Source organism: Somniosus microcephalus, chromosome 4, assembly GCF_052327205.1.
Source record: "Somniosus microcephalus isolate GS21.2 chromosome 4, FLI_Smic_1.0, whole genome shotgun sequence".
Lineage (NCBI taxonomy): Eukaryota > Metazoa > Chordata > Chondrichthyes > Squaliformes > Somniosidae > Somniosus > Somniosus microcephalus.
The window spans coordinates 286939382-286964469 of record NC_140990.1 but is presented as its reverse complement, the minus strand read 5'-3'; the positions used below and the strand labels follow the sequence as shown (position 1 = coordinate 286964469).

General features: G+C 43.5%; 1 protein-coding gene across 11 annotated transcripts in view; it reads right to left on the bottom strand.

Moving 5' to 3' along the window:
* LOC147120527 (solute carrier family 35 member F5-like) overlaps positions 1-25088 on the bottom strand; it is a 139323-nt gene that overhangs the window by 39979 nt on the left and 74256 nt on the right. For 9 of the 11 annotated variants that reach the window (XR_015078206.1, XM_085986572.1, XM_085986571.1 and 6 more), the window contains 3 exons: positions 20822-20909; positions 20575-20636; positions 20019-20069 (listed from right to left, as the gene is read on the bottom strand). Coding sequence is in view for 10 of the 11 variants with exons in the window: in XM_085986572.1 (XP_085842698.1) it covers positions 20019-20069; positions 20575-20636; positions 20822-20909 (201 nt within the window). In the remaining variant the exon portion in view is untranslated. The remainder of the gene's footprint in view (positions 1-20018; positions 20070-20574; positions 20637-20821; positions 20910-25088) is intronic. The other 2 variants (XM_085986576.1, XM_085986579.1) reach the window with 1 other exon arrangement.

Here is a 25088-nt window from a genome sequence, read left to right as displayed (position 1 = left end):
TTCATCAATGACCTTCCTTCTGTTATAAGATCAGGAGTGAGTGCTGCTCACTGATGATTCAATAGTTTTTCTGGGAATGAGTATCCAAAAGGGGTTGAAGTGTTGGCTGAGTGAATTCAAATATAAATTAAGAACCGGCATTTATGCCTTTCATGACCGCAGGATGTCTCAAAGTATTTCACAGCCAATTAATTACTTTTGAAATTTATTGTAATGTCGGCAAACATGGCAGCAATTCTATGCAAAAACAGCGACTGAGATTAATTAGTTTTTGCTGATGTAGGTTGGGGGATAAATGTTGGCCTGCTCTTCTTCAAACAGTGCCAAGGGATCTTTTACATATACCTGAATAGGCAGCTGGGACCTTGCAATAACATCTGATCAGAAAGTCAGCACCTCTGACAATGCAGTAATCAGTACTGCACTGAACAGCCTAGGTGGTGTGCTCAACTTCTGGAGTGGGGCTTCAACTCACCCTACGAGTGGTGCCATGAACAATTTTAGAATTATTTTAAAAATGTTTAAGAGTGTAATTAGGGTTGGTTTACAGAAAACCACTACTCTTTTTTTCTGGTCAAATTTTCTATAAATCAAGCAAGATATCAGCACTCAACCTCCTCCTCCCTGCCACCCCTCCGACCAAACAAATGTTTGACCTTTAACTTTCCCACTGAGCAAGTTTTCCCCTCCTCCAATGCGGGCAGTACCATGCCTCAATCCCACTAGCCTCCTTCCTCAGTCCCTCTCTTCTTCCCCCCCACCCCAACCCCACTTTCTCATTCCTCTCACTGCCTTCTTCTTCCCCTCCTCTGCTCCACCTCCACTCCCTTGCCTCTCTGCTCTGCCACATTGGTTCAATTATCTCTCACCTTCTAGCCTTGCCTGCCCATGTACAATCCCACAGGAGATTTGACTAATAATTATTGTAAATTTATTTCAATCAAATGTATTAATTTGGAAACAGTTAAACTGGCGAAGGTACTATCTAGACAAGTCCAAAACTCACAAATGATTGCCATTTATCTGTGGCAAAATGGAAATTGCAGGGAAAAGCACTTTCTCCAGTTGTATGGAGTGAAATAATTCTCACAGCAGACAGTATTAGTTAAACGCACTCCATCAGTGTTCAAATAAGCCTTGATTAGATAACTTGGAAGTTTCCAACCAATGTATGTGAAATATTTTTACAGCTCCCAAAATCCAAATTGCTTAATTAAATTAATTGCAGTTTTATACATATTTGATTTGATTATAAATTTTTAGACGTGATGTGTGTGCCATTAGGCCAAGTTGATTATTTGCATAGCTTGATAACTGCTTGGATATGCACAAGCTTTCTTTAAAAAAATGAAACTTTGTTGAAATACTTTATTGAAGTAAGAATAAACAGCATGGTTCGGCAGGCTAGAGTGCTAAAGTGCAACACAACAAAGTGGTGGGGTGCAGGTGGTCCCAAACTACAGCTCCCAATCTCAGTCGTGCTGCTGCAGAAAAGAGCCAAGGCAAATTAAGGGAAATTCCTTAAAGGGAAGTGCATCTCATAGCAAGCTGCAAAAGCAGCACTGATTGCGGACTAGGTGCCCTTTTGGATGCAGGAAAAGCCTAGAATGGCAGGGAGGTTGCGGGGGGAAGGGGGTGGTGGCAGAAACATAACAAGGGTAAAGGATTGGCAGTGAGAGAGAGGTTCCATAAATAAAAAAAACAGATCATGGTATGAGATGGTTTTAACACCTAGCTTCAATAATAAGGCACAGGAAACCATTTCCTACTTTGTGTCTCTTGTTCATCACCTCTCTTTTACTTTAAAGACTCCAGTAGACCCTAAGCAGAAAATATCTTGAAGTCTTGATTTATAATTTATTATATTGCAGCTACGCTCCTTGTACTGCTTTGGTTTCACATAACTGCATCAAAAGCAGTTACAATGAAGCCGATGTAACTTTAATTCAGAATTATCTCATAATGCACATATCATTATGACATCCAGATCCTGTGTATATGTGTAGGAGTGATTCAAAGATTGTGACTGACCTCAAATAAAGTGCTACAATTTCATTCTATTCACTCTCACTTCACTAAAATTGGAATTTATGTCAAACTAGTTCAAGTAATGGAACTAAAGTATCATTTCTGGATAGGTTGATTTGCCCATTCCTTTAATCCATCTCCTTTTCACTGGGTGTCACTATGTCCTCTTCAAACTTCCAACATGTCAACACTTACTTCACTAACTTGCAGACCAAGGCAGCACATAAAATCAAACCTGCACAGGAGGTGAGCTCTGCAACTCTAAGCCCTTAAGTACTTCTGAAGAAGCTGCTCTGCAAATCTTGAGGTCTGAAAGCATAGAGGTAGTGGGGCAGAATGAAGTCAAAGACCTCCCTCAAGTTCAGGACTAGTACCATTCATTCTTTTACTGTTAAGTCTTTTTACCCTTTACTCATTTAATCATTCATACACTTTAGCACATGAAGGTTTCAGGTAGTAGAACAGTGGGGGAGCACAGGATGTCGGGTGGAGAGCCTTTCCATTGCTTCCCCTCTGCTACCTTCAGAAGTGACAGTGGATATTGAAAATGCCTGCCCAAACTGGGAGGCCATATGGAAATTACATGATAATAGCGGGAAACATCACGTTCTGTATTTTCTGTCCTGTATACAATAGCAATGTTGAACACCTGAAGACCGATGAGTTCCTGGTGTCCAAAATTGCTATGGGGTAGAGGATTTAATTTTAAACCAGGGAAATGACTGGACTTAGCCAACACACCAATTAAAAAAAACTCCTTTACTTCTTTAGCAGCCCCAGAAAGCAGTCAACCAGGTGCTACTGCTGAAGGTGCTCAAGGTTTGCAATGCAATATTTCTTCTCCTCCCCACTTCTGGTAGGCTTTCTGGCACTGGCAGAAATATGACCAGAAGCCCTTGAAAAACATACTGGGGTCAGCGCTGGAAGCCACCCTGCTGCAGTTCTGTAGAATTCTGCCAGAGGATTTTTCCAGCCCAAAAGGTTATATAGTCTACTCCCAATATTTCAGCCAATCTTTGCACGAAAAATGAACTATATAATAATTTGAAATAAACAATCCAAATAACACAGAAAAGTGGAAATTTGGAGCTAAAAATTGAATTATCAGATAAATGGAATTAAGTAACTTTGAATTGAGTGACTAGTCACATAAATAGTGTTTGAAGGAGTGTCTTGCAGCCTTCAACATATGCTGAAAGTACTCCCCAAGAACATGTCCCTGTACCACATAATTAATTCAGTAGCTCACAGCATCATGTGTCACTCACTCCATCTGTAACAAGCACTCTGGGGGTTTGAGGAGGGTGCACTGTTTGAATCACAGAGCATATGTTAGTAGGAATGCATGATAGAATGGTTACAGCACAGAAGGAGGCCATTTGGCCCATCAAGCTCGTGCCGGCTCTCTGAATGAGCACTTCAGCTAGTTCCACTCCCCCGCCCTTTCCCTATCGCCCTGCATTTTATTTCCTTCAGGTACTTATCCATCTCCCTTTTGAAAGCCGTGATTTAGTCCGTCTCCACCACCCTTTCAGGCAGTGCATTCCAGAGCATAACCACTCGCTGCGTAAAAAAGTTTTTCCTCATGTCGCCTTTGGCTCCCCCACCAACCACCTCAAATCTGTGTCCCCTGGTTCCCAGCCCCTCTGCAAATGGGAACAGTTTGTCTCTATCTACTCTGTCTAGAGCCCTCATGATTTTGAACACATCTAGCAAATCTCCTCTCAACCTTCTCTGCTCCAAGGAGGACAACCCCAGCTTCTCCAGTCTATCCACTTAACTGAAGTACCTCATCCCTGTAATTGCAAAATACTGCGGATGCTGGAAATCTGAAATAACAACAGAAAATGCTGGAAATACTCAGCAGGCCATGTAAAGTCTGTGGGTTGTTTAGTTAATTAATACACAGACTCCAAGAGTAACTTAAAACAGGACTTTACTATTCGAAGGTCAGGGCGAATCTGCCAAATAAATCCTGACACAGCACTTATATACCGGTGTGGTCACCGTCGGTATTACAGTATACAGAAGCCAACAAAGTAGTGCCACACCTAAAATAGTTCTCTTAAAGGTGAACAGTTACATACAATGGTTTTCTTAAAGGTAGACGGATACATACACTACAATCCTCCCTTTTTAGCTTACAACATACTTAGTCCCCCATTAAACATAACATATATTCAACTTCATGTAAAACAATTCACAGGTATAATCTATGCGGGAAACAGTTTACAGATTCAGTCTCTGCGGGAACAGTTCACAGATTCAGTCTCTGGTCTTGACTCGGTCCGAACAACATCTCTGTGGTGTAGCCGGTTCACATTGCTAGCGTGACTCATCCAATAGTCTTTCCCTTGACTTAACAGCTTGAACTTCCGTCCTGCTGAACCAGCAGTGCTGACTTTTACAAACAGCTGGACTGCCTTGGTAATTTTCCTACTTGCCAACTGATTTGGCTCCCTTCGTAGGGCCCACGTACATGATCTGGTAGAAGTGATAATGATTTAGATGGTTATCACTTTCTGCTTCGTCTTTTTCTTTTCTGCTTCTTGGAGACTCTCGGGGCTCCCTTATCAGCTGCCAGCTGTAGCGCCACCATCTCCCTATGTTCCTTAGACTTTAAGTGCTTCAACCTGATTTCTGCACTTTGGGAGTTTTCATCACAAGCTGGGCAGACCAAGTCCTCGTAATATTCCATGTCACTCAACAGGTCATGGTAATATTCGGTGTTGTCCTGAACTAGTCTAGCGAGAGGGCCTGCTACTTCTTCCTTACCCAACTGGACGTTAGCCGACTGTTGTTCCCTCCCGAGACATCTTTCCTGAAGAGACTTCTTCATGCGTTCATATTCATCCCGCTCTTCCTGGGTTTCCTGCCAATCCTTCACTAATGACCTCATTTGTGATTCCAATACTTCCCCTTCCATCGGGGATTGATTGATCGGGCTATTCAATCCTTCTACTGGAGCAGCTGTTTCAACATTCTGTAGTTCACATTGACGTGATTCAGCGTACTTTCGGCAGCCCCGTAAAATCTGTGTTGCAACCTCAACTATTCCCCAAACTTTTGAGAGCTCCGAACCCCTTCCCTTTGAAGATTGAAGCTCGTGTTCAAATGGTTCCCATTGCAGAGTCTTGTCTCTCAGCATATGAAGGAGTTGGCTGACCGTTAACTCTTCCACGGGGACCCTGTGGATCAGAGTCTTCTCCATTTCATCCACCTTTTCCTCCAATGCTTTCACCTTTTTTTCCTCTTGTACTTTGGCTTTAAGCGCTCGGAGAAGTTGCGCCTTGATGCTCTCTAGCTCATGTTCAGGGGCCATTCTTACAGTCTCTGTGTTTCTTACAGTTGCCTTTTCTTTCACTGAAAGAATTCCCAGTTGAATCTGTTCTTCAAGTTGTTGAACCTCGGTCATTGCCGCCTCATATTTGTCTTGGGTTTCCTTCAATATTTTTATGAGTTCTTGGACATCTTGACTTTCATGTTCTGCCATGTCTTTCACCTCTAATTTCTCATCTATGGATGGAACTTCTACCAATGAGTCTGTCTTGGCCTTGAGCTCATCAAGAATTTCCTGCAGCCTTTGGACTTCTTGCTCATGTTCAACCTTTAGTTGCTCATATGCTTCCACTGAAACTAGCTTTTCGGAGGTTGCCGAGTTAACCCCCTCCAGGATTGTAGCCTGGGCCTGTTCATACTGTTCCTTCAACTTCTCAAACTCTGCTTGTAAGGAGTCGTAGAGAAGAACTGGAATAAAATCCTGGCTTCCTGAAGATTCCTCTTCATTTGCTTCTTTCTGCAAATATTCTAACTCCTGAACATCATAAGGGAGATGTGATCGGTGATTGGTCACGATGGCTCTATGGTCGCTCTCTGCTTGAGCTAGCTGTTTCTGTTGTCTTTCCAGATTCTCCCATTCGGTGTCATAGAACTTTTTCATTGTTTTCATCTCTTGTACGAGACGGTAACTCGATTGTTCTAATTGTTGTCGTAATTTGAAATAAAGTTGAGTCCGAGCTCGGTGTTCTTCCGTCATGGATATGTCCTTAAACTGAACAGACTCAGAATTCTCTGTCAAACTATGTTGTCGTTGTTCGGTGGAGATCTGTTCTGAAACTTTGTTCTTCTCTGGAGCATAAGCCTTTCTGCATGCCTTCGTTTTTCCAACCTTAGTCGGCAAGTCCATTTTAGCCTTGTCTTTCACATTTGGGTTGGTCTTATCGTCATCCGATTCAGAATCTGAGCTGATTGTCTGCACCGAGTCCTCACTCGTTATGGCTTTTAGATAGTGCCATTCCATGTCTATTTTCTTGATCCACTCCCGTCCTAGAAGTGGTGGTCCTCCCTCAGGTAGTACGTATAAGTTCATTCTTGGGTGTTCTTTACCCCTATCTCTCACCTTGACTCTTATCTTTCCCATGGGGTATACTTTATGCCCCGTGTATGTCTGCAATACGAACTTGGTATCTCTTAAGGGTATATGTGAGAATAGCTGGTGGTAATCCCTTCGATTTATGACTGATAGAGCTGATCCAGTGTCCAACTCCATTTTCACTTGGACTCCAGCTATTTTTAGCATGACCCAGATAGTTTGTAGGTCAGCTTCCTTACTCACATTGTGAATTCTCAGACTACCCAGCTCCTGGCCGTTTGGGTCTGAGTCCGAATTCTGTTCGTCTGAACTCTTCTCAGCCACCTTGTGTACCTTGTTGTACTTTTCCTGTGATGGCTTCCTTTGGTTGTTGGTCTTCTTCCCTGACCGGCATACCTTAGCTATGTGACCCAGTTTGCCACATTTCCTACATTCCTGGTTCTTAAACCAGCATTGGTTCTGGTCGTGTGTTGTCTTCCCACAACGATAGCATTTTGTTGTTGTCGAGGTAATTTGATCCACACTGAGTGCCGCTGTCTTTAGCTGCATTTCCGCAGTTCCCTTCGCTGCGGCTTCGTGCGATGCTGCAATAAGGACAGCCCTGTCAAGTGTAAGGTCGTTCTCTTCGAGTAGTCGCTTTTGCGTTCCTTCCTTTGCCAATCCGCACACGAACTTGTCTTGCAATGCCTCTGTCAGATTCCCTCCAAACTGGCAGTATTTCGCTAGTCTACGCAGTTCGACCAAGTATTCTGCGTTGCTTTCGTCTTTCCCTTGCGTTCTCGCATAGAATTTGAATCGTTCCGCCAACATCAACGATGTGGGGTTCAAGTGATCCTTCAGAACAGCCACAATATCATCGAAAGTCTGATCCGCCGGTTTAGCCGGTGATAGTAGATGCTTCAAGAGCCCGTATGTCTTCGCGCCCATCGAGTTTAGCAAGGTTATAGCTTTGTCATCTTCTTCTATTTTATTGGCCTCACAATAGATCTCAATGCGTTCCACATACGTGGCCCGGTCTTCTACCTCGGAATTAAAATCGTTGATGTTACCACGCTTAGGCATCTTCCTCTCTTCCTGATAAACACCACGAATTATTTCTTTAAAAATTTTTTTTTTTCCAAGATGGCGGTTCCCGCGAAAATGGCAGTTTCCCGCGCTTATCTTCTCTCCCCGCCCACTTCAATGGCGGTTTCCCGCTTCTGTCTTCTTCCCCGCCTAATGGCGGCTTCCCGCGTTTCTTCCCTGGCGGGAGGGGTACACTTTCCCCACGGGCGACGGCCGCTGGCTTTCAGGTTCACAGCCTGCGCGTCGGCTTCAGTGCTTTCCCTTTTCTCGGCAGGGCAACCGGCGCTGGGTACACCCCGTTGACGGCGAACAGTTTCAGCCGTTGGGCTGGCTCTTGCTCAGTTCCCCTCGCTCGGCTCTACCGGCGCTGGGTACACCCCGTTGACGGAGAACAGTTTCAGCCGCTGGACTGGCTCTCGCTCAGTCTCCCTTGCTCGGGCTCTGTCTCTCTCCCGCTCGCTCGGCTCTACCGGCGCTGGGTACACCCCGTTGACGGAGGACAGTTTCAGCCGCTGGACTGGCTCTCGCTCAGTCTCCCTTGGTCGGCTCTGCCTCTCCCGCTCGCTCGGCTCCCAATCGTGCCTCCCAGCCCTCTCGCAGTCCGGTGCTTCCCTCCCCGGCTGCGGCTGAGTTTATCTCTTCCCGCGCCTACGTTCCCGGTCGCAGCGCTTCGTGGCTTCGGTCGCTGCCCGGCCTTTTTCGCCGGTCGCGGTCTAGCTGTCTCACGACGCCGTTGCGTCCCCCAGCCTGTCTGTACCGCGGCTTCCTTGCTCCACGCTGCCCCAGGCTCAGCGCCTCTGGACCCGACTTCTGTCCGGCTCCTTTCCCCCTCGACCGTGGTCGAGTGCACCGCCCTTATCCTCCGGTTATTCTTTTTACTTTCCCTTACTCACAGTCACCGTGGCCGCCTTGCTTCTCGTGCTGATCGGCTCACTCCTCACCGTGACAGAAGGGACAGTCAGTGCCTGTTGCTGATGGAAGTCTTTGTCTCTAAATTCTTCCTCCTTTCTAGTTCTGCAGCCTCGAGTTTTCTCCCAGCAGAACGACGAGGGCGGTTGCCTCTTCTCGACGCTCGTTAACTGCTTCGGAAGTATTGTTGCCGCAGGGTACGATCGGACTCGTCGCCACTGTAAAGTCTGTGGGTTGTTTAGTTAATTAATACACAGACTCCAAGAGTAACTTAAAACAGGACTTTACTATTCGAAGGTCAGGGCGAATCTGCCAAATAAATCCTGACACAGCACTTATATACCGGTGTGGTCACCGTCGGTATTACAGTATACAGAAGCCAACAAAGTAGTGCCACACCTAAAATAGTTCTCTTAAAGGTGAACAGTTACATACAATGGTTTTCTTAAAGGTAGACGGATACATACACTACAGGCCAGGCAGCATCCGTGGAGAGAGAAACAGAGTTAACGTTTCAGGTCTGGGACCCTTCATCAGAACTGGAAAAAGCTGGAGATGTAACAGATATTAAGCAGGTGCAGAGACGGGGGGGGGTTAGGAGGGGAGGAAGAAATAGAAAGAACATCCTGTACTTTTGTAAGAGGCAGGAAAGATAAAATGTTGCAAATGGGAATGGCAAAAATCATACTGCATGAAAAATGGGGGCAGGGATAATTATCTGAAATTGTTGAACTCAATGTTGAGTCCGGCAGGCTGCAAAGTGCCCAATCGAAAGATGAGGTGCTGTTCCTCAAGCTTACGTTGAGCTTCATTGGAACAATGCAATAGCCCGAGGACAGAGAGATCAGAGTGGGAGTGAAGCGGTGAATTAAAGTGACAGGTCCCAGACCTGAAACGTTAACTCTGTTTCTCTCTCCACGGATGCTGCCTGGCCTGCTGAGTATTTCCAACATTTTCTGTTGTTACCTCATCCCTGTAATCATTTTCGTACATCTTGTCTGCACCCTCTCTGAGGCCTCACATCTTTCCTAAAGTGCGGTGCCCAGAATTGGACACAATACTCCAGTTGAGGCCGAACCAGTGTTTTATAAAGGTTCATCATAACTTCCTTGCTTTTGTACTCTATGCCTCTATTTATGAAGCCCAGGATCCCATATGCTTTTTAACCGCATTCTCAACTTGCCCTGCCACCTTCAACGACTTGCACACATACCCCCAGGTCTCCCTGTTAATGCACCCCCTTTTAGAATTGTATCCTTTAGCTTATATTGCCTCTGCTCTTTCTTCTGACCAAAATGTATCACGTCGTACTTTTCTGCGTTAAATTTCATCTGCCACATGTCCGCCCATTTCACCAGCCTGTCTATGTCTTCTTGAAGTCTGTCACTATCCACCTCACTGTTCACTATAGTTCCAAGTTTTGTGTCACTTGCAAATTTTGAAATTGTACCCTGTACACCCAAATCCAAGTCATTAATAGATAATCAATAAAAGCAGTGGTCCTAGAGCCGATCCCTGGGGAACACCACTGCATAACTTCCTCCAGTCTGAAAAATAACTGTTAGAACCATAGAATCATCGAAAGTTACAGCACGGAAGGAGGCCATTACGGCCCATCGTGCCTGCGCCAGCCAACAAAGAGCTATCCAGCTTAATCCCACTTCCCAGCTCTTGGTCCGTAGCCCTGCAGGTTAGAGAATCCCAAGTGCACATCCAAGTACTTTTTAAATGTGGTTAGGGTTCCTGCCTCTACCACCCTTTCAGGCAGTGAGTTCCAGACCCCCACAACCATCTAGGTGAAGAAATTTCCCTCAACTCCCCTCTAAACCTTCCACCAATTACTTTAAATCTGTGCTCCCTGGTTTTTGAACCCTCTGCTAAGGGAAATTGATTGTTTATATCCACTTTATCTAGGCCCCTCATAAATTTATACACCTCAATATGGTCTCCCCTCAGCCTCCTCTGTTCCAAGGAAAACAGACCCAGCCTATCCAGTCTTTCCTCATAGCTAAGATTCTCTACTCCCGGCAGCATCCTTGTAGATCTCCTCCGTACCCTCTAGTGCAATCACATCTTTCCTGCAATGTGGTGACCAGAACTGCATGCAGTACTCTCGCCGAGGCCTGACTGTTCATCACTACTCTCGGTTTCCTGTCTCTTAGCCAATTCCGTATCCATGCTGCCACTGTCCCTTTTATTCCATGGGTTTCAACTTTGATAAAGTGCTACATATTAGGCTTGCCAGCAAACGCCTTTTGGAAATCCATATACACATCAGTCGCATTGCCCTCATCAACCCTTTCTGTTACCTCATCAAGTAATTCAATCAAGTTAGTTAAACACGATGAAGGCAGTGGAGGAGCAGCAACCTGTAGGCTGGAAGGCTGTCTGAGTCCTCCTCAGCTGAACAGTCCTTGGATTTGAACCTCATGAGGCCTGCATTTAAAAGAAGGCTGCTATCGAATTATCAATGGTTTATTTGGTCACTTAAAAGTGTGCAAAATATCCTGCAACACCTGCTGGTGACTGTTGGAAGAGCACAAGAAGGGATAGTGCATTATGGTCACAGTCACAAAGAATGTCACTGGTGACTGTGATTAGGGCAATCTTGAAACAATGAGCTGGGCAGAAGCTGGATTGAAGGAAGTTGAAGAGGGAGCGATGGGTGAGAACACATGGAGCTGGATGGCAGAGATATTCAAGGACTTTGGAGAAGAAAAGGCTGGAGATTTTTTTTTATTCGTTTATGGGATTTGGGCGTCGCTGGCAAGGCCAGCATTTACTGCCCATCCCTAGTTGCCCTTGAGAAGGTGGTGGTGAGCTGCCTTCTTGAACCGTTGCAGTCCGTGTGGTGAAGGTACTCCTGCAGTGCTGTTAGGGAGTTCCAGGATTTTGACCTAGCAACGATGAAGGAACGGCGATAAACTTCCAAGTCAGGATGGTGTGTGACTTGGAGGTGGTGGTGTTCCCATGCGCCTGCTGCCCTTGTCCTTCTAGGTGGAAGAGGTCGCGGGTTTGGGAGGTGCTGCCGAAGAAGCCCTGGCGAGTTGCTGCAGTGCATCTTGTAGATGGTACACACTGTAGCCACGGTACGCCCGTGGTGGAGGGAGTGAATGTTTAAGGTGGTGGATGGGGTGCCAATCAAGCGGCTGCCTTGCATTGAATAGTGTCGAGCTTCTGAGTGTTGTTGGAGCTGCACTTATCCAGGCAAGTGGAGAGTATTTCATCACACTCCTGACTTGTGTCTTGTAGATGGTGGAAAGGCTTTGGGGAGTCAGGAGGTGAGACACTCGCCACAGAATACCCAGCCTCTGACCTGCTCTTGTTGCCACAATATTTATGTGGCTGGTCCAGTTAAGTTTCTGGTCAATGGTGACCCCCAGGATATTAATGGTGGGGGATTCGGCGATGGTAATGCCGTTGAATCTCAAGGGGAGGTGGTTAGGCACTCGCTTGGTGGAGATAGTCATTGCCTGGCACTTGTGTGGCGCGAATGTTACCTGCCACTTATCAGCCCAAGCCTGAATGTTGTCCAGGTGTTACTGCATGCGGGCATGGACTGCTTCATTATCTGAGGAGGCATGGTATTTTATGGTGGGAACTGGACAGGGCAGAGGGATCAATGGTAGTTTTTTTTGAGGAGTACAGTGATGACAATCTTGAAAGATGGTGGTACAGAGCTTGAAGGGATGGAGTCATCAACAATATAAGAGAACATTTGGCCGAGCAGTCATGTATGACTGTTGTCCATGGAGTACTCTTGGGGCATATACAGCAGAGTCCCAGCAGCAGAGATATTGCAAAGAGTGAGAGAATATTTTGTCAATGCTCACGCTGCTGCTATGGAGGCCTGTGACCGCAATCTCCAAGAGACTATCTTATCCAGCTTCAATGTGCTAGGGAATCGGATGGAGGGAGCCATTACATTGGACTTCATTAATCTAACATCTGCTATGGTTTGCTCTGAATAAAAACTTTGGCAAATGAAAATTCAGCAAGGAAAAACCCAATGAAAAATTACACTATGAAAAATACAACCCATCAGAATTTTTACAGTTCACATTTTAACAAGTAATTTCCTCAAAGGCTGGAAATTGCTTCAACTTCAATGACCATGTTCTATGGCCAAGGTGGCCACTCGCCACAAGGAAATCGGGGAATTGTATGCAGTTTCATTAAATACAATTTTCTTTAAATTTAATTACTAAAATTAAGCTTACACAGCATGCACCTTAGGCTGGTCTAAAATTTTAAACATGATGGGCTGTCATGTGCGGGCCCTACGGGTGCGTACGAGGTGTGCACGTGCCGGTAGGGGCCGCGCAAGTTCCAGGTTTAGGCATATGCTGCGCATGTGCTAAAACCCGTAACTTGCGATCTGTCAAGAATTGTTTTGACAGATCATCCGCATCCCTGGGAAAAGGGCACCCGCAGGCGGAGAGTTCGGCCCAGCCAATGCCCATGAAATTCTTACGCCTGGTAAAAGCAGGCCTTACGCGCAAGAGTTTTAAAAAACAGAAAAATAAAATTATCAATAATTTATACATTTAAAAACCTGTTAAATAAGGTAAGTTTATTTTTAGCCGCTTTAAAATGAAAATTTATTTTACAAAAAATTTAATTTTTGTTTTAAACATTTAATTAAATGCCATTTAAATTAATTTTAAATATGTGATTAAAAAAAAAAATGTATTTGATGTCTAGGTGTATTTTTGGGGTATTTCCATTTATACTTATGGGGTTCCGTACATACGGAATCCCGTTAAAAATGAATGGGGATTCCCTTCCGTCATTCGTTGGTCCAGCCCATGTGATCCCAGGGGCGCTTGTGAACCGTCTGCGCCCCTGAGATACGTGGGCCTCTGCCAGCGGGTCCCCGGGGAGGCCCAGGACCGCGAGTCTCCTTACCTCCCGGACCACCAGGTAGGCGCTGACTGAGATGAGGAGAAATTTCTTCACTCAGAGGGTGGTGAACTTGTGGAATTCTCTACCACAGAAGGCTGTGGAGGCCAAGTCACTGAATATATTTAAGGAGGAGCTAGATAGATATCTAGACGCAAAAGGCGTCAAGAGGTATGGGGAGAGAGCGGGAATATGGTATTGAGATAGAGGATCAGCCATGATCAGATTGAATGGCAGAGCAGGCTGGAAGGGCCGAATGGCCTATTCCTGCTCCTATTTTTCTATGTTTCTATTTTATTTACGAATCGGAGGCATTTCCCCGCAGGAAGCCTCCGACTGCAAATTCAGGGCTGATGTAATTTGAGCTGGAATCTGGCGATATGGATTTCTGCTCAATTTCTGTGCCCTTGCTTGCTAGTTCTGTGGTGGTGTGAAGGATCTCGCTGCTAGAAAATGCACTTTGTGAGCCTGTACCTCATTTTAATATTTTAATTAAGTGCTCAATTATCATCCTAAATTCATAGCACAATTTCTGTGCTGTGTCTGAAAATTATGACCGTCACTAGCCATATTAAAACCTCATCCAAGGTTGTTCTGTGCAACAACCACAACACAAAGTTCATGTCACAGTATTTAAAAAAAGACACATACAAAAATTGTTAATAATTACTGCAACAGGCACAAATTTGGATAGTGAAATAGTCAAAATAATTTAGTTGTAGTACTTCAATGTCTTTTATTTCATGTGGTCCAAAGTTGCTCCACGTGCATGTTATTTTACATACTCACAAATAGCAAAGCCAGCATGAATAACAGGCAACAAATGTAAAACAGAACTTGATCTGAAAACTAAAAATCTGCACTGCTGTTTAACACAGAATTCCCAAAGTACAAGATGGAATTATTCTTTCATTGATGAGCAAACACAAAATATAAACCTAGAAATTGCTGTCGGTGATACTGTATTAACACTTAATCCAATCACATGACATGCCTCTGTCAGCTATTTTAGCAAAGACTTTAACCCTTTTAAAATAAAAAGGTTTCAAGGGAAGTGACTTGAAAAGAATTGCTGATCCCAGTTGTACACATTCTTGCTTATATTATGCTACCAACACCAACAAATCAAGGTCCATCTTTAATCTTACTTCTATCAGACAAAGAACTGTTATCAGATCTTATCTTCCTTGCACATGTGTGTTTAGGTGACATGCCCGAAGCAAAACACCTGCAAGTGCTTGTGCCATTGATGCTCATATCCAGTTATATTTTACTTTGCAGAATTAAATCAATTTTTAAAAAATTTAAGACAAGGCCAAAGGGCAAGATCCTTTCATAATAAATGTTTGTGTCTTGTTCTGATGGCGCTATTTATGCTGGGGTATAAAACCACACATAGCTGCAGCCTTCCACTACCTCACCCAAGTAACCATTCTTGAACAGCGAGGTTAGATACAGAGTGCCAGACGCTATTTGACTACAGGTAGCATGGGTGAGGAAGCTTATGTGGAAACTGTATCATAGCCAACTCTCATTTGGCATCTGTACATGTGTACAGGAAACTCTCTGGTATCCGGCACCGACGGGACCGGGATGGTGCCGGTTGATTAAAAATTCCGGATGACGGAAAGGGTTATCTACCGAGGCTATTTTTAACAAACAAAGAGTCAGACTCCTGTTATTGAGGTGTTCGGACTTCCGACAGCGCCAAGAAGCCGAGTAGTGGCAGTTTGGAGAACTACCCCCACTGACTAACTCGGCCACCGCGGGAGACTCGGACTCGGCAACATTTCCGGTTATTGAGGTGTTTTTGGAGTATGAATTTTGCCAGTTAATAGAGAATTCCGGATATTTAGGTGCCGTTTAAACAAGAGTTTCCTGTACTTTTAACATGGGTTGTTGGATAGTAATCACTTACTTCAACAGCAGACAGCACTGCTAACTTTTCCTTCTTTAGCCAGGGATGCTAAGGCCGACTCACCAGAGACCAGAAATTGGGCCTGGAACCTTCATGGTCTGTGTGGCTTAGTGCCACACTGTGACAAATTTAGAGGCTGAGTCATCAGGGAGCTCTGGTGCACAATTACTTCAGTAATGTCTTTCAAGTACTAACAATTCATGTTGTGTTAAAAGGTACGTTTTGGCTGTGTTGAATTTTTAATTTGCATTTTGTATTGCTAAAAACATTCAAGGTTATACAAAGTACTTCTCATCAGAAAAGCCATCAGCTCAGACCAGACAGGCTGACTTTACATCAATCATAAACATCCTGGCAATTATCAAAGACTGGCTATTCAAACAATATTGATAGATGAATGTTCATCTTTGGTAATTATTTTAGAGGCAGACACCTTTTTTTGCAGTGTAATTTCAAAGGGGTTTGGATCATAATTCTATGGGTGAGCATGTCTGCAGTGATGTTCTCAAGCCACCTTGACACAGATCAAAGAATTAGGATCAGCCTGGGGTAGTGGATCTGATTGACGGCTATTAAGAACGGTGAGAGAGAGAAATTATAGACCTGTTAGTGAATCATCTGTTGTGGGGAATCTGTGATTAAGGACAGAGTGACTGAGCGCTTAGAGAAATTTGAGCTAATTAGGGAGAGCCAACATGAATTTGTAAAGGGTAGGTCACATCTAATGAACCTAATTATGACTCTAATTGATTTTTTTGAGGAAGTAACTCAAGTAGAAGACAGGGGAATGTCTATGGATGTAGTTTATATAGACATCCAGAAGGAATTCGGTAAGAACTACCTAAGAAACTGTTAGCTAAAATTAAAGCTCATGGAATTAAAGGCAAATTATTGACCTGGTTAAGTGGTAGAAGACAAGAGAGTAGGGACGATGAATATGTACTCGAATTGGAAGGAAGTGACTCGTGGTGTCCCACAAGGATCAGTGATGGGGCCTCAACTATTCACTAATTTTATTAATGACTTAGATAACAAAATAGAGAGCCATATATCCAAGTTTGCTGATGACACAAAGATTGGTGGCATAGTAAGTAGTGTAGACGGGAGCATAAAATTACAAAGAGACATTGATCGATTAAGTGAGTGGGTGAAGCTGTGGCAGGTGGATTTCAACACAGGTAAGTGTGAGGTCATCCATTGTGGACCAAAAAAGGATAGATCAGAGTATTTTTTAAATGGTGAAAAGCTAGGAATGGTGGAGGTCCAAGGAGAGAGGGGCCCATGTACACAGATCACTAAAATGTAGTAATTAGATACAAAAAATAATCAAAAAGGCTAATGGAATATAACTATAGGGCTAGAATATAAAGGGGAGGAGGTTTTGCTACAGCTATACAAAGCCCTGGTTAGATCATATCGGGAGTGCTGTGCACAGTTCTAGGCACCGTACCTTATAAAGGATATATTGGCCTTGGACAGAGAGCAGCGCAGATTCACCACAATGTTACCAGGGCTCCAAGAGTTAAATTACGAGGAGCGATTACTTAAACTAGGTTAAGGGGTGATTTGATTGAGGTTTTTAGGATTTTGAAAGGAATTAATAGGGTAGATAGGAACTATTTCCGCTGGTGGGGGTGCCTAGGAAAAGGGGACAGAACCTTAAAATCAGAGACAGGTCATTCAGGAGAGAAGTTAGGGAACACTGCTTCATGCAAAGGCTGGTAAGTGTGGAACGCTCTCCCACAAAAAGCAGTAGATGCGAGCTCAATTAATCATTTTAAATCTGAGATCAATAGATTTTTGCTAGCCAATGATACTAGGTGATATGGAGCTAGGATACAGATCAGCCATGATCTCACTGAATAGAGGAATAGGCTCGAACGGCTGAATGGCCTACTCCTGTTCCTGTGTCTGAGACCTTTGAGAAGTTAATGGGGTCAGTGGGCAGGTGTCTCCTATCATGCCTTTATGTTGGACTTCATGTGTCGTTAAATAATCAATCTACAGTCAGTGTTTCAGTCTTGGTGCAAGCAGCCCAAGAGCTCTGTCTTGGGCCAGAAATAAGCCATGGCAAGTAAACTTCTGCTCTATGTTGAGACAGAAAGTGATTATCCTCTACTATTTTACGTACTGAGGAGAATAGAGTAACTTGTATTTTACTGTTTATTTAACTGTCTGATGTAAATAAAACCACTTTTTAGTTCACAGTCTGAATGTCAGTCTAGTCAGTGTGTATTCAATCCATTTTTTAAGGAATGGAGTACCATATGGCAGAACATATTGGTCCGCATTTTCCGTGGCCTACGACCGTAAGTGCCTTGCAAGTTCCGGGTTTATGCATGGGCTGTGCATGCGCGAAAACCCGGAACTTGCGATCTGTCAAGAATCTTTTTGACAGATCCTCCCCATCCCCGGGAAATGGACATTCGCTGGTGGGGAGCGAATGCCCATTAAATTCTTACGCTTGGTAAAAGCAGGCGTAAGGCCTTCTTTTACCAGCGTAAGGGTTTAAATAAATATTAAAATAACATTTAAAAAATAATTTTAATATTCAAAAACCTGTAAAATAAGTGTGTTATTTTTGGCCCCTTAAAGTGTTTACATTTATTTTTCAAAAAATTACATATTTGTTTTGAATGTTTAATTAAATTGTATTTTAATTTTATTTCAGTGTTGTTAAAATGTATTTTTGGGTGATTCCTATTATGCTTATGGGGATTCCGTATGTAAATGGAATCCCCATAAGCATAATGGGAATTCCCTTTTTGATTGGTTGGGCCGGCCCACATGATCCCGGGGACGCTTGCGAACCGCATGCGCCCCTGGGCTACGTGGGCCTGCGGGCCCAGGAGCATGAGTCTCCGTGGATTCAGGACCAGAGGTAGGGTCGTCGTTTTATTGCGGTTCGGTGGCATCCGTTTGCGGGAAGCCTCCGACCACAAAGTCAGGCCCGATGTGTTCCAAGTAGCTAGTAAAAAGCGCAAGAGTTCTCTGTTACAATTCCCGAGTCTCATTATTATTTACCTAGATATTGGACAGAAAAGGTATGCTGTGGATTGTAAGTGATAAGAGTTCCACTTGCGGGAGTGGCCAGTCATTGATGAACCCGAGAAAATATCCGGCATAAAAAACGTAACACCTAACAGTTGGCAACAGTCTGTTCTGAAAACCTCTCTGCCTTGTTGGTTACCGAGTGAAGTTTGTACTGCAACAGATGCGATGCTTGCTGAGCATCAACTTTTATAATGCACCGTACAAGGCACTACCATGATGAAACCACTCCTTCTGTCATGCTTTTTTAGTTCTTCAATTTAAAGCTGTTAGTCCCAGCAATGTAGTAAATAATATCTACTTCACAAAAATAAGCACTACTACTGAAACTGAACATTTCAGGAGTTAAGAGTGGGGCTAAATAATCCATACACATGTGTCAGTGTCTTGAAGTAAGAAGACTTAACTGCATCTTGTGGATTTAGAAAATGTTGATTATAGATTTAAAAAATATAATTAACATTATTACTAGAATGCCTATCACTAGAGTTTGGAGTGATAACTCTTCCTTCATACTGCTATAACCAATGTTCCCTCTAATTTTTTTTGGTGCGCGGTTCCTTTAAATTTGCAGCGTGGTATCTTTTCCCGCGGCAGTGGCTGGTAAGCGGCCTGCATTGGACCTCCCGATTGGTGCACAGTCGCACACCTTAGGGGGAACATTGGCTGTAACCTATTTTACAAGTCTGTTAATGTATAGTGCTGGAATTAGAGATACTGGATTAACTAATTAAAACTGCCACTGTATTTTGTAATGCATACTGTAACTCCATAATGGTAGTGATGGAGACTTTGCTCTTGGCCTTAAGCCTGTTGAGATTGAAAAGTCGGCCATCAGTATGGTAAAGGATTTGAATTCCAGTGGGCAGATCATTGCCGATGAGATGGAGGATAACTGAGATGAACACGGCAAAAAGGGTTGGAGCAATGATGCATCCCTGTTTTACTCCTGTCTCAACTGTAAAGGGCTCTGAAATAGAACCGCTGCTGCTGAGAACTGCTGCGGACATGTTGTCACGTAGCAGCCTCAAAGCGAAGATGAATTTATCGGGGCAACCAAGCTTAGACAAGATATGCCATAAAGTCTGGCGGTGGATGGTGTCAAAAGCTTTAGTTAAGTCTATGAAAGCTATGAACAGGCCAAGAGCAAAGTCTCCATCACTACCATTATGGAGTTACAGTATGCAGATGATAACGCCATCACAGCTCTTTCTGAGCATGATCTACAAAACACCCTGAATGCTTTTTCCAGAACCTACAAACTTCTGGGCCTCACCATGAATATAAAGAAAACCCAGGTGCTACACCAGCCATCACCTAATCAGCTTGCAACTCCTCCCTCTATAAAGATTGATAACACCCTTGAAAATGTCAACACCTTTCCATATCTTGGTAGCCATTTATCCTCCAAAGCTGACATTGATTCTGAAATCCATCACCGCCTGAGTTGTGCAAGTGCAGCCTTTTCTAAACTGAGGAGGAGAGTCTTTGAAAATCATGACCTCCAAGTCCAAACTAAAATTCTTGTATACAAAGCCATCATCCTTCCCACCCTTTTATATGGAGCCGAAACCTGGACTACGTACAGTAGACATCTCAAAGCCTTAAAGCAATACCACCAACGCTCTCTACGCAAAATCTTGAGGGTCAGCTGGGAGGACAAGCGTACCAACTGGAGTATACTTGAAGAGGCCAATATCTACAGCATCACTACGCTCATCATGCAGCATCAACTCCGATGGATTGGACATGTCATTCGCATGTCAGACTCACGTCTCCCAAAACAGGTTCTGTACTCCCAGTTGACGGAAGGGCAGAGGTCTCCTGGTGGTCAAAAGAAGCGTTACAAAGATAACATCAAAGTAATCCTTAAAAAGTTCCATATCGATATTAATAACTGGGAGGAAATTGCACTGGACAGAGACAATTGGAGAAAATGCATCCACAACGGTGCCGCACTACATGAAAAGAATCTCCAGCATGCCGCTGAGGATAAACGCCAGCGCCGTAAGGAGAGACAACTTAAGAAGACCCATACTCCAGTCACTACCAATAGTCTTACATGCCCACACTGCAGTAGAGTCTGTGGATCTCGGATTGGCCTCCACAGCCACCTGAAGACCCACAAGTAGATGACTGATGAAGGACATACCATACTCGAATTCGAGTGGTCACCGATGATGATGATGATTTTGTAATGGTTATGCACATGAATAAAAAAATGCATTTTGAACACTGCACAAATTGGTATGCAAAGGGTAAACAACACCATAAAATGGTTACTTTCAAAGCAGTGTTATCTACAAAAGGAGGGAGCAAAATCCCTTACCTATTGTGCCTTTTCCCTCTGTATCATTACTCGACAGACTTACAAGGGCAACACCACCAATGCTAAAAGAACAAAAACAAAAGTATGTTCATTGTGTGTTACGGGGTTACTCCTGTAAAGATGAGAATAAAGCTGCATTGTAGGAAAAATACTGGAAACACTTTCATTGAGTAAAAGGCACTAACTACAATCATGTAACTGAACAAAACTTATATGGTGCAAATTTTACTGATACATCAATACATACCTTAAAATTACAGCTAACAATTTGGATAATGTGAATCTGTCTCCACTGTTGCTAGGAAACATTGCAGCTAGAAGTAGGGTGAAGAGACCTGTACAAGAAAAAAAATATTCAACCAACCAGCAAATTAGTTTGGAAATGTAAAATGATAGAAGTGTGTGTACAGTATATAGGCCTAGAAATTGAGTGGGCTTAGCGCCCAATTAGTGGCGCTAGAGGGCCTTGCGCCGGACTTATAGCCGTTTTGCAAATTGACTTGGGCCTTACCATCGGCGTTAGCCGGTAGCGCTGCGCTGGCACCGATGACGTCACCGATGTGCGCAGCGTCCCGGTTGCCGTGGTAACCCGGCCCCAAGCCCAAATTCAGTTGCGCCCGCCTCGCCCGTGGCAGGCGCAACTAACGAATGTGAAAAGTGTTCTTACACGCCTTTGCGCCGGCGCATAAAGGTGGAGCGGCGGCCGGCGGCCGCCTGGCCGCACCTCCCTTCCCGGACTCCTGCATCACCCCCCCCGCGGCCCTGATGAGTGTGTGCTGCGAGCCCGGCACTTCCCCGAGGTGCCGGGCTCAGATGTCGGGGGAATCCGCCGGACAGTTGTCGGCTGCAGGCAGCTCCTCCTTAACAGAAGGAGGAGGCCTGCAGTTCCCCAGCCTGCCGCACCGCATCGGGTGCCGCAGCGGGGGATTAGCGCCGGGAAACCCAATTCAACGCCCGTTTTCAGGCGCTAAAACCCTCCTTTAGCGCCCGCCGCCCTCTGGGGCCGGCGCAACCGAATTTTCGTCGGGCGCTGCCGCATTAATGCTGGCGCAAAATTTCTGGCGCTACAGCCCTGGCGAGCCCACAACCCAATTTCTAGGCCATAGATTTCTTGGGAATGTATTTTAACACAATCAATCAGTTATTAGATTAAGAAGTCTAAACATGTCTGAATCTTATTTAAAGGAGTAGGAATATAACTCAATTTTTATAAAGGCCAATATGTGAATTACAATTACAGGTTAACGCACAATTACTAGTGAATCTCCGATCATGGTGTTTGTGGGTCAAGGGCATGGAAAGTGTAGGCATGCTGGGCCGGTTAAGCAGGTGGGAGCCAGGAAGGATGGGGGTCAGTGGGATTAGGTGGTTAGAGTTGCAGAGGGTGTTAGCAGGTGGTTGAGCTGTTTTATAACACTCGCTTCTTTTTACAGGTATCTAAAAAGATGTATCTAGACAAAAAATATTAAATTAATAGTTAACAGCTAAAATTATTCAGGTAACAGGAATGAATATAGATAGAAAATACTGAAATTGAGTCAACAATATTTTATTTCTGAATCAAATTTTCAAATAAATCACATCTTACGAATTGGTTTGTATCCTTTACCAGTCGCACATCATTTATGGATTAATTTGGTCATTTTCAATGTGTATTTAATCTTCGAACTATTTATGTCTTTACAACTTTTATGACCAAATAATTTGTTCAGGTAGCAATAATTGAATAACACTAGGTGGCACTGTTAAAAGTCATTTTTGGCACTGAACTCATTTTTACCATAAAGAAGTGTTTTTTGTTTTTAGTAAGAACAGCATTTCTTTATAGATACTTATTATTGTTAATTGTACCATCATCTCTCCTCAGGGTACATTTAAAATATAATTGAGGAATTGATCCCACATCCCAGCTGGACCCATTTGGTCCTTCTCGTGAGCAGACAATTATATTGGTCACTGTAACATTGGAAAGAGTTTAAATACCAGGTGGGCAGGAACTTACAACTGCAATTTCCTTCAAATAGGATTTCAAAAAGTAGTTCTGTGGGACAGTAAAAGCACTGTTTCACAATTTCTGTTAAAGTGATGATTTAAAAAATCAAATACGTTATGTGACAAATTGTTAGTGGTTATAATGTCAATTATTAAGGAACAGTGGTCAAATAAGAATAATAAGTGTTGGGGATACACAACAGGTCCATCCGTATCTGAAAAGAGAAAAGATAGGTTAAAGATTTTTTTCAGAACTGAAAAAGGGGGGTAAGTGAGTTCTTTATAGGAATGAGTGAAAAAAGGGAGGGGAGAAAAAGTAAAGGTCAAAAGTCAAACTCCTTTCTTATTTTCAGGTACTTATCGATCTGCAGTGTATTTCCAACATTTTTTGTTTTTAATTCAAATTTGAAGTGTTTCCTTTTATCGCCAAGGAATTCAGCATACAGGAAATTTTCAATTTACCGGCACCTAAATAACCGGAAATCTCGGTTAACCGGCAAAATTCAGGAGTAGGTTTTACTTCATATTGACTTGCGTTCCTCCATCTGTTGCTGTGCAAGGGTGTGGCTGCAGCTGTTGCTAAGCTACAGAGATGCTTGCAACTTGTGGCCATTGTTCTGAACTTGTTGCTAAGCAACAGGGTTTGTTGCTTTATACGGAGCTGTCAGCTCTCCGTATCTTTCACTATAGCGTTCGGTTATCCGGAATTTTTGATGAACCGGCACCACGTCGGTCCGGTCCATGCCGGACAAAAAAAAGTTTCCTGTATTATTAAGTTAGTGTGATTACACTAGAAACTATGGTAACTTTAGCAAGTGTTGTTGCCCAAGAAATGTATGCATCTTTGCTGTCATATTTCATTTTAGTTACCAGCATCAATCACACATACAACAAAGATTTGGGTGTAATTGTGTCTCTGCACATGTCTTCACACCAACTTCAGAATAGTTAATGTACTACTACAGGGTGACATTGCCAATCTACATACCTATATGGTCTGATTTGTGTAAAATTATGGTTTTGCAGCACAAACTCGTACTTGAGGGCTAAAACGTTCAGTGCAGGTAGAGGTGATCAAATGTGTGGAGCATGATGGTTGCTGAACTGTTAGGATGATGGAAATGCCATGCCAAGGAAGACAAGATTAGGATGCAAGGTTAGACTCATATTCTGTAATGGTGGAGGTAGGATCAGGTGTTTGCAGATCCTTTTCTTGGGTGATTTAATGAATTAGCTAGGATCCATGATGGGTAGATTGCAGTGTGTGTGGAAGGAATAGCTTGATGTAAGAAATGGTCTTTACTCATTCCGTGTGTCCTATATGAAATATATTTAATTGTGATAAAGTTAAGCAGCTAGGGCTGGTAACTACCTCAAACCCGCTGACAGTAGGAGAAAACAAAATACTCTGCACAGTATAGAAGTTGAGTAGAGACTGAATCCTCTTAGAGATAAAAGATATTTTAGTTTTTACATTGATGGAGTTGTCTACAGACCTCCCGATATTAGTGTTGTAGTGGGGGGAGGGGGGGAATGTATAAATACGGAGATCAGAGGTGCATGTAGCAAAAGCAATATGCTTATAATGGAAGATTTTAATTTTCACATAGACTGAAAGAAGCAGAACAACTCAAGTAATGAATTTCTAGAATGTATTCAGGACAGTTTTCTAAAACAACAGCCCCAATTTTAACTGTCCCCACCTGGCAGAAACAGTTAAAATAACACGAGTCACCCACCCCCTCCAATCCCGCTTCCTTCCCACTGTGTCCACATATTAATCTGCTCTTTTGAGCAGGAGAGCAGGACAACGGCAGGAAGTGGGGTTCTACTTTAAATATGCAGATTGATTCTGATGATGTCATCAGGGCCCAATCTGCAATTTCAACTCAAGGCCTGAGCAGGGGAGGAGGACTGCTGGAAGGAATTTGATAAGGTTATGCACAAGTGATTATTAGTAAAAATGAGTGCACGGAATTGGAGGTAGCCTTGTAACATGGGTTGGTAATTGGTTGGGAGGTAGGAGACAGAGAATGTTCTCTGATTGGCAGGATGTGACAACTGGTGCTCCCCAGGGGTCTGTACTGGGGCCTCAGCTTTTTAGAATATATATTAATGACTTCGATGAATGAATAGAGTTGTATACCCAGGTTTTCAGATGACACTAAGTTAGGAGGTATGGTAAGTTGTGTAGGTGTGAGCAGGAGGTTACAAAGGGCCATAAGACAGACTATGTGAGTGGGAAAATATATAGCAGATGGAGTTCAATGGGTGGGGGGTGAGAATTGTGAGATCATCCTCTTTGGATCTGAGAAAGTTAAATCAGAGTATTTTCTTAATGGTGAGAGATGGAGGAGCAAAGGGATTTAGGTGTCCATGTACTGTTAGAAACTAGAGGTGCCTAAAAATGTATATGACTAACACGAATAATACTGTGTTTAAATGATAAGTTTCGTTTTCCTGGAAAGCTTGCATTATAATTTGAGACAGTCTTTTTAATCAGTTAGATTAGGTGAAACATA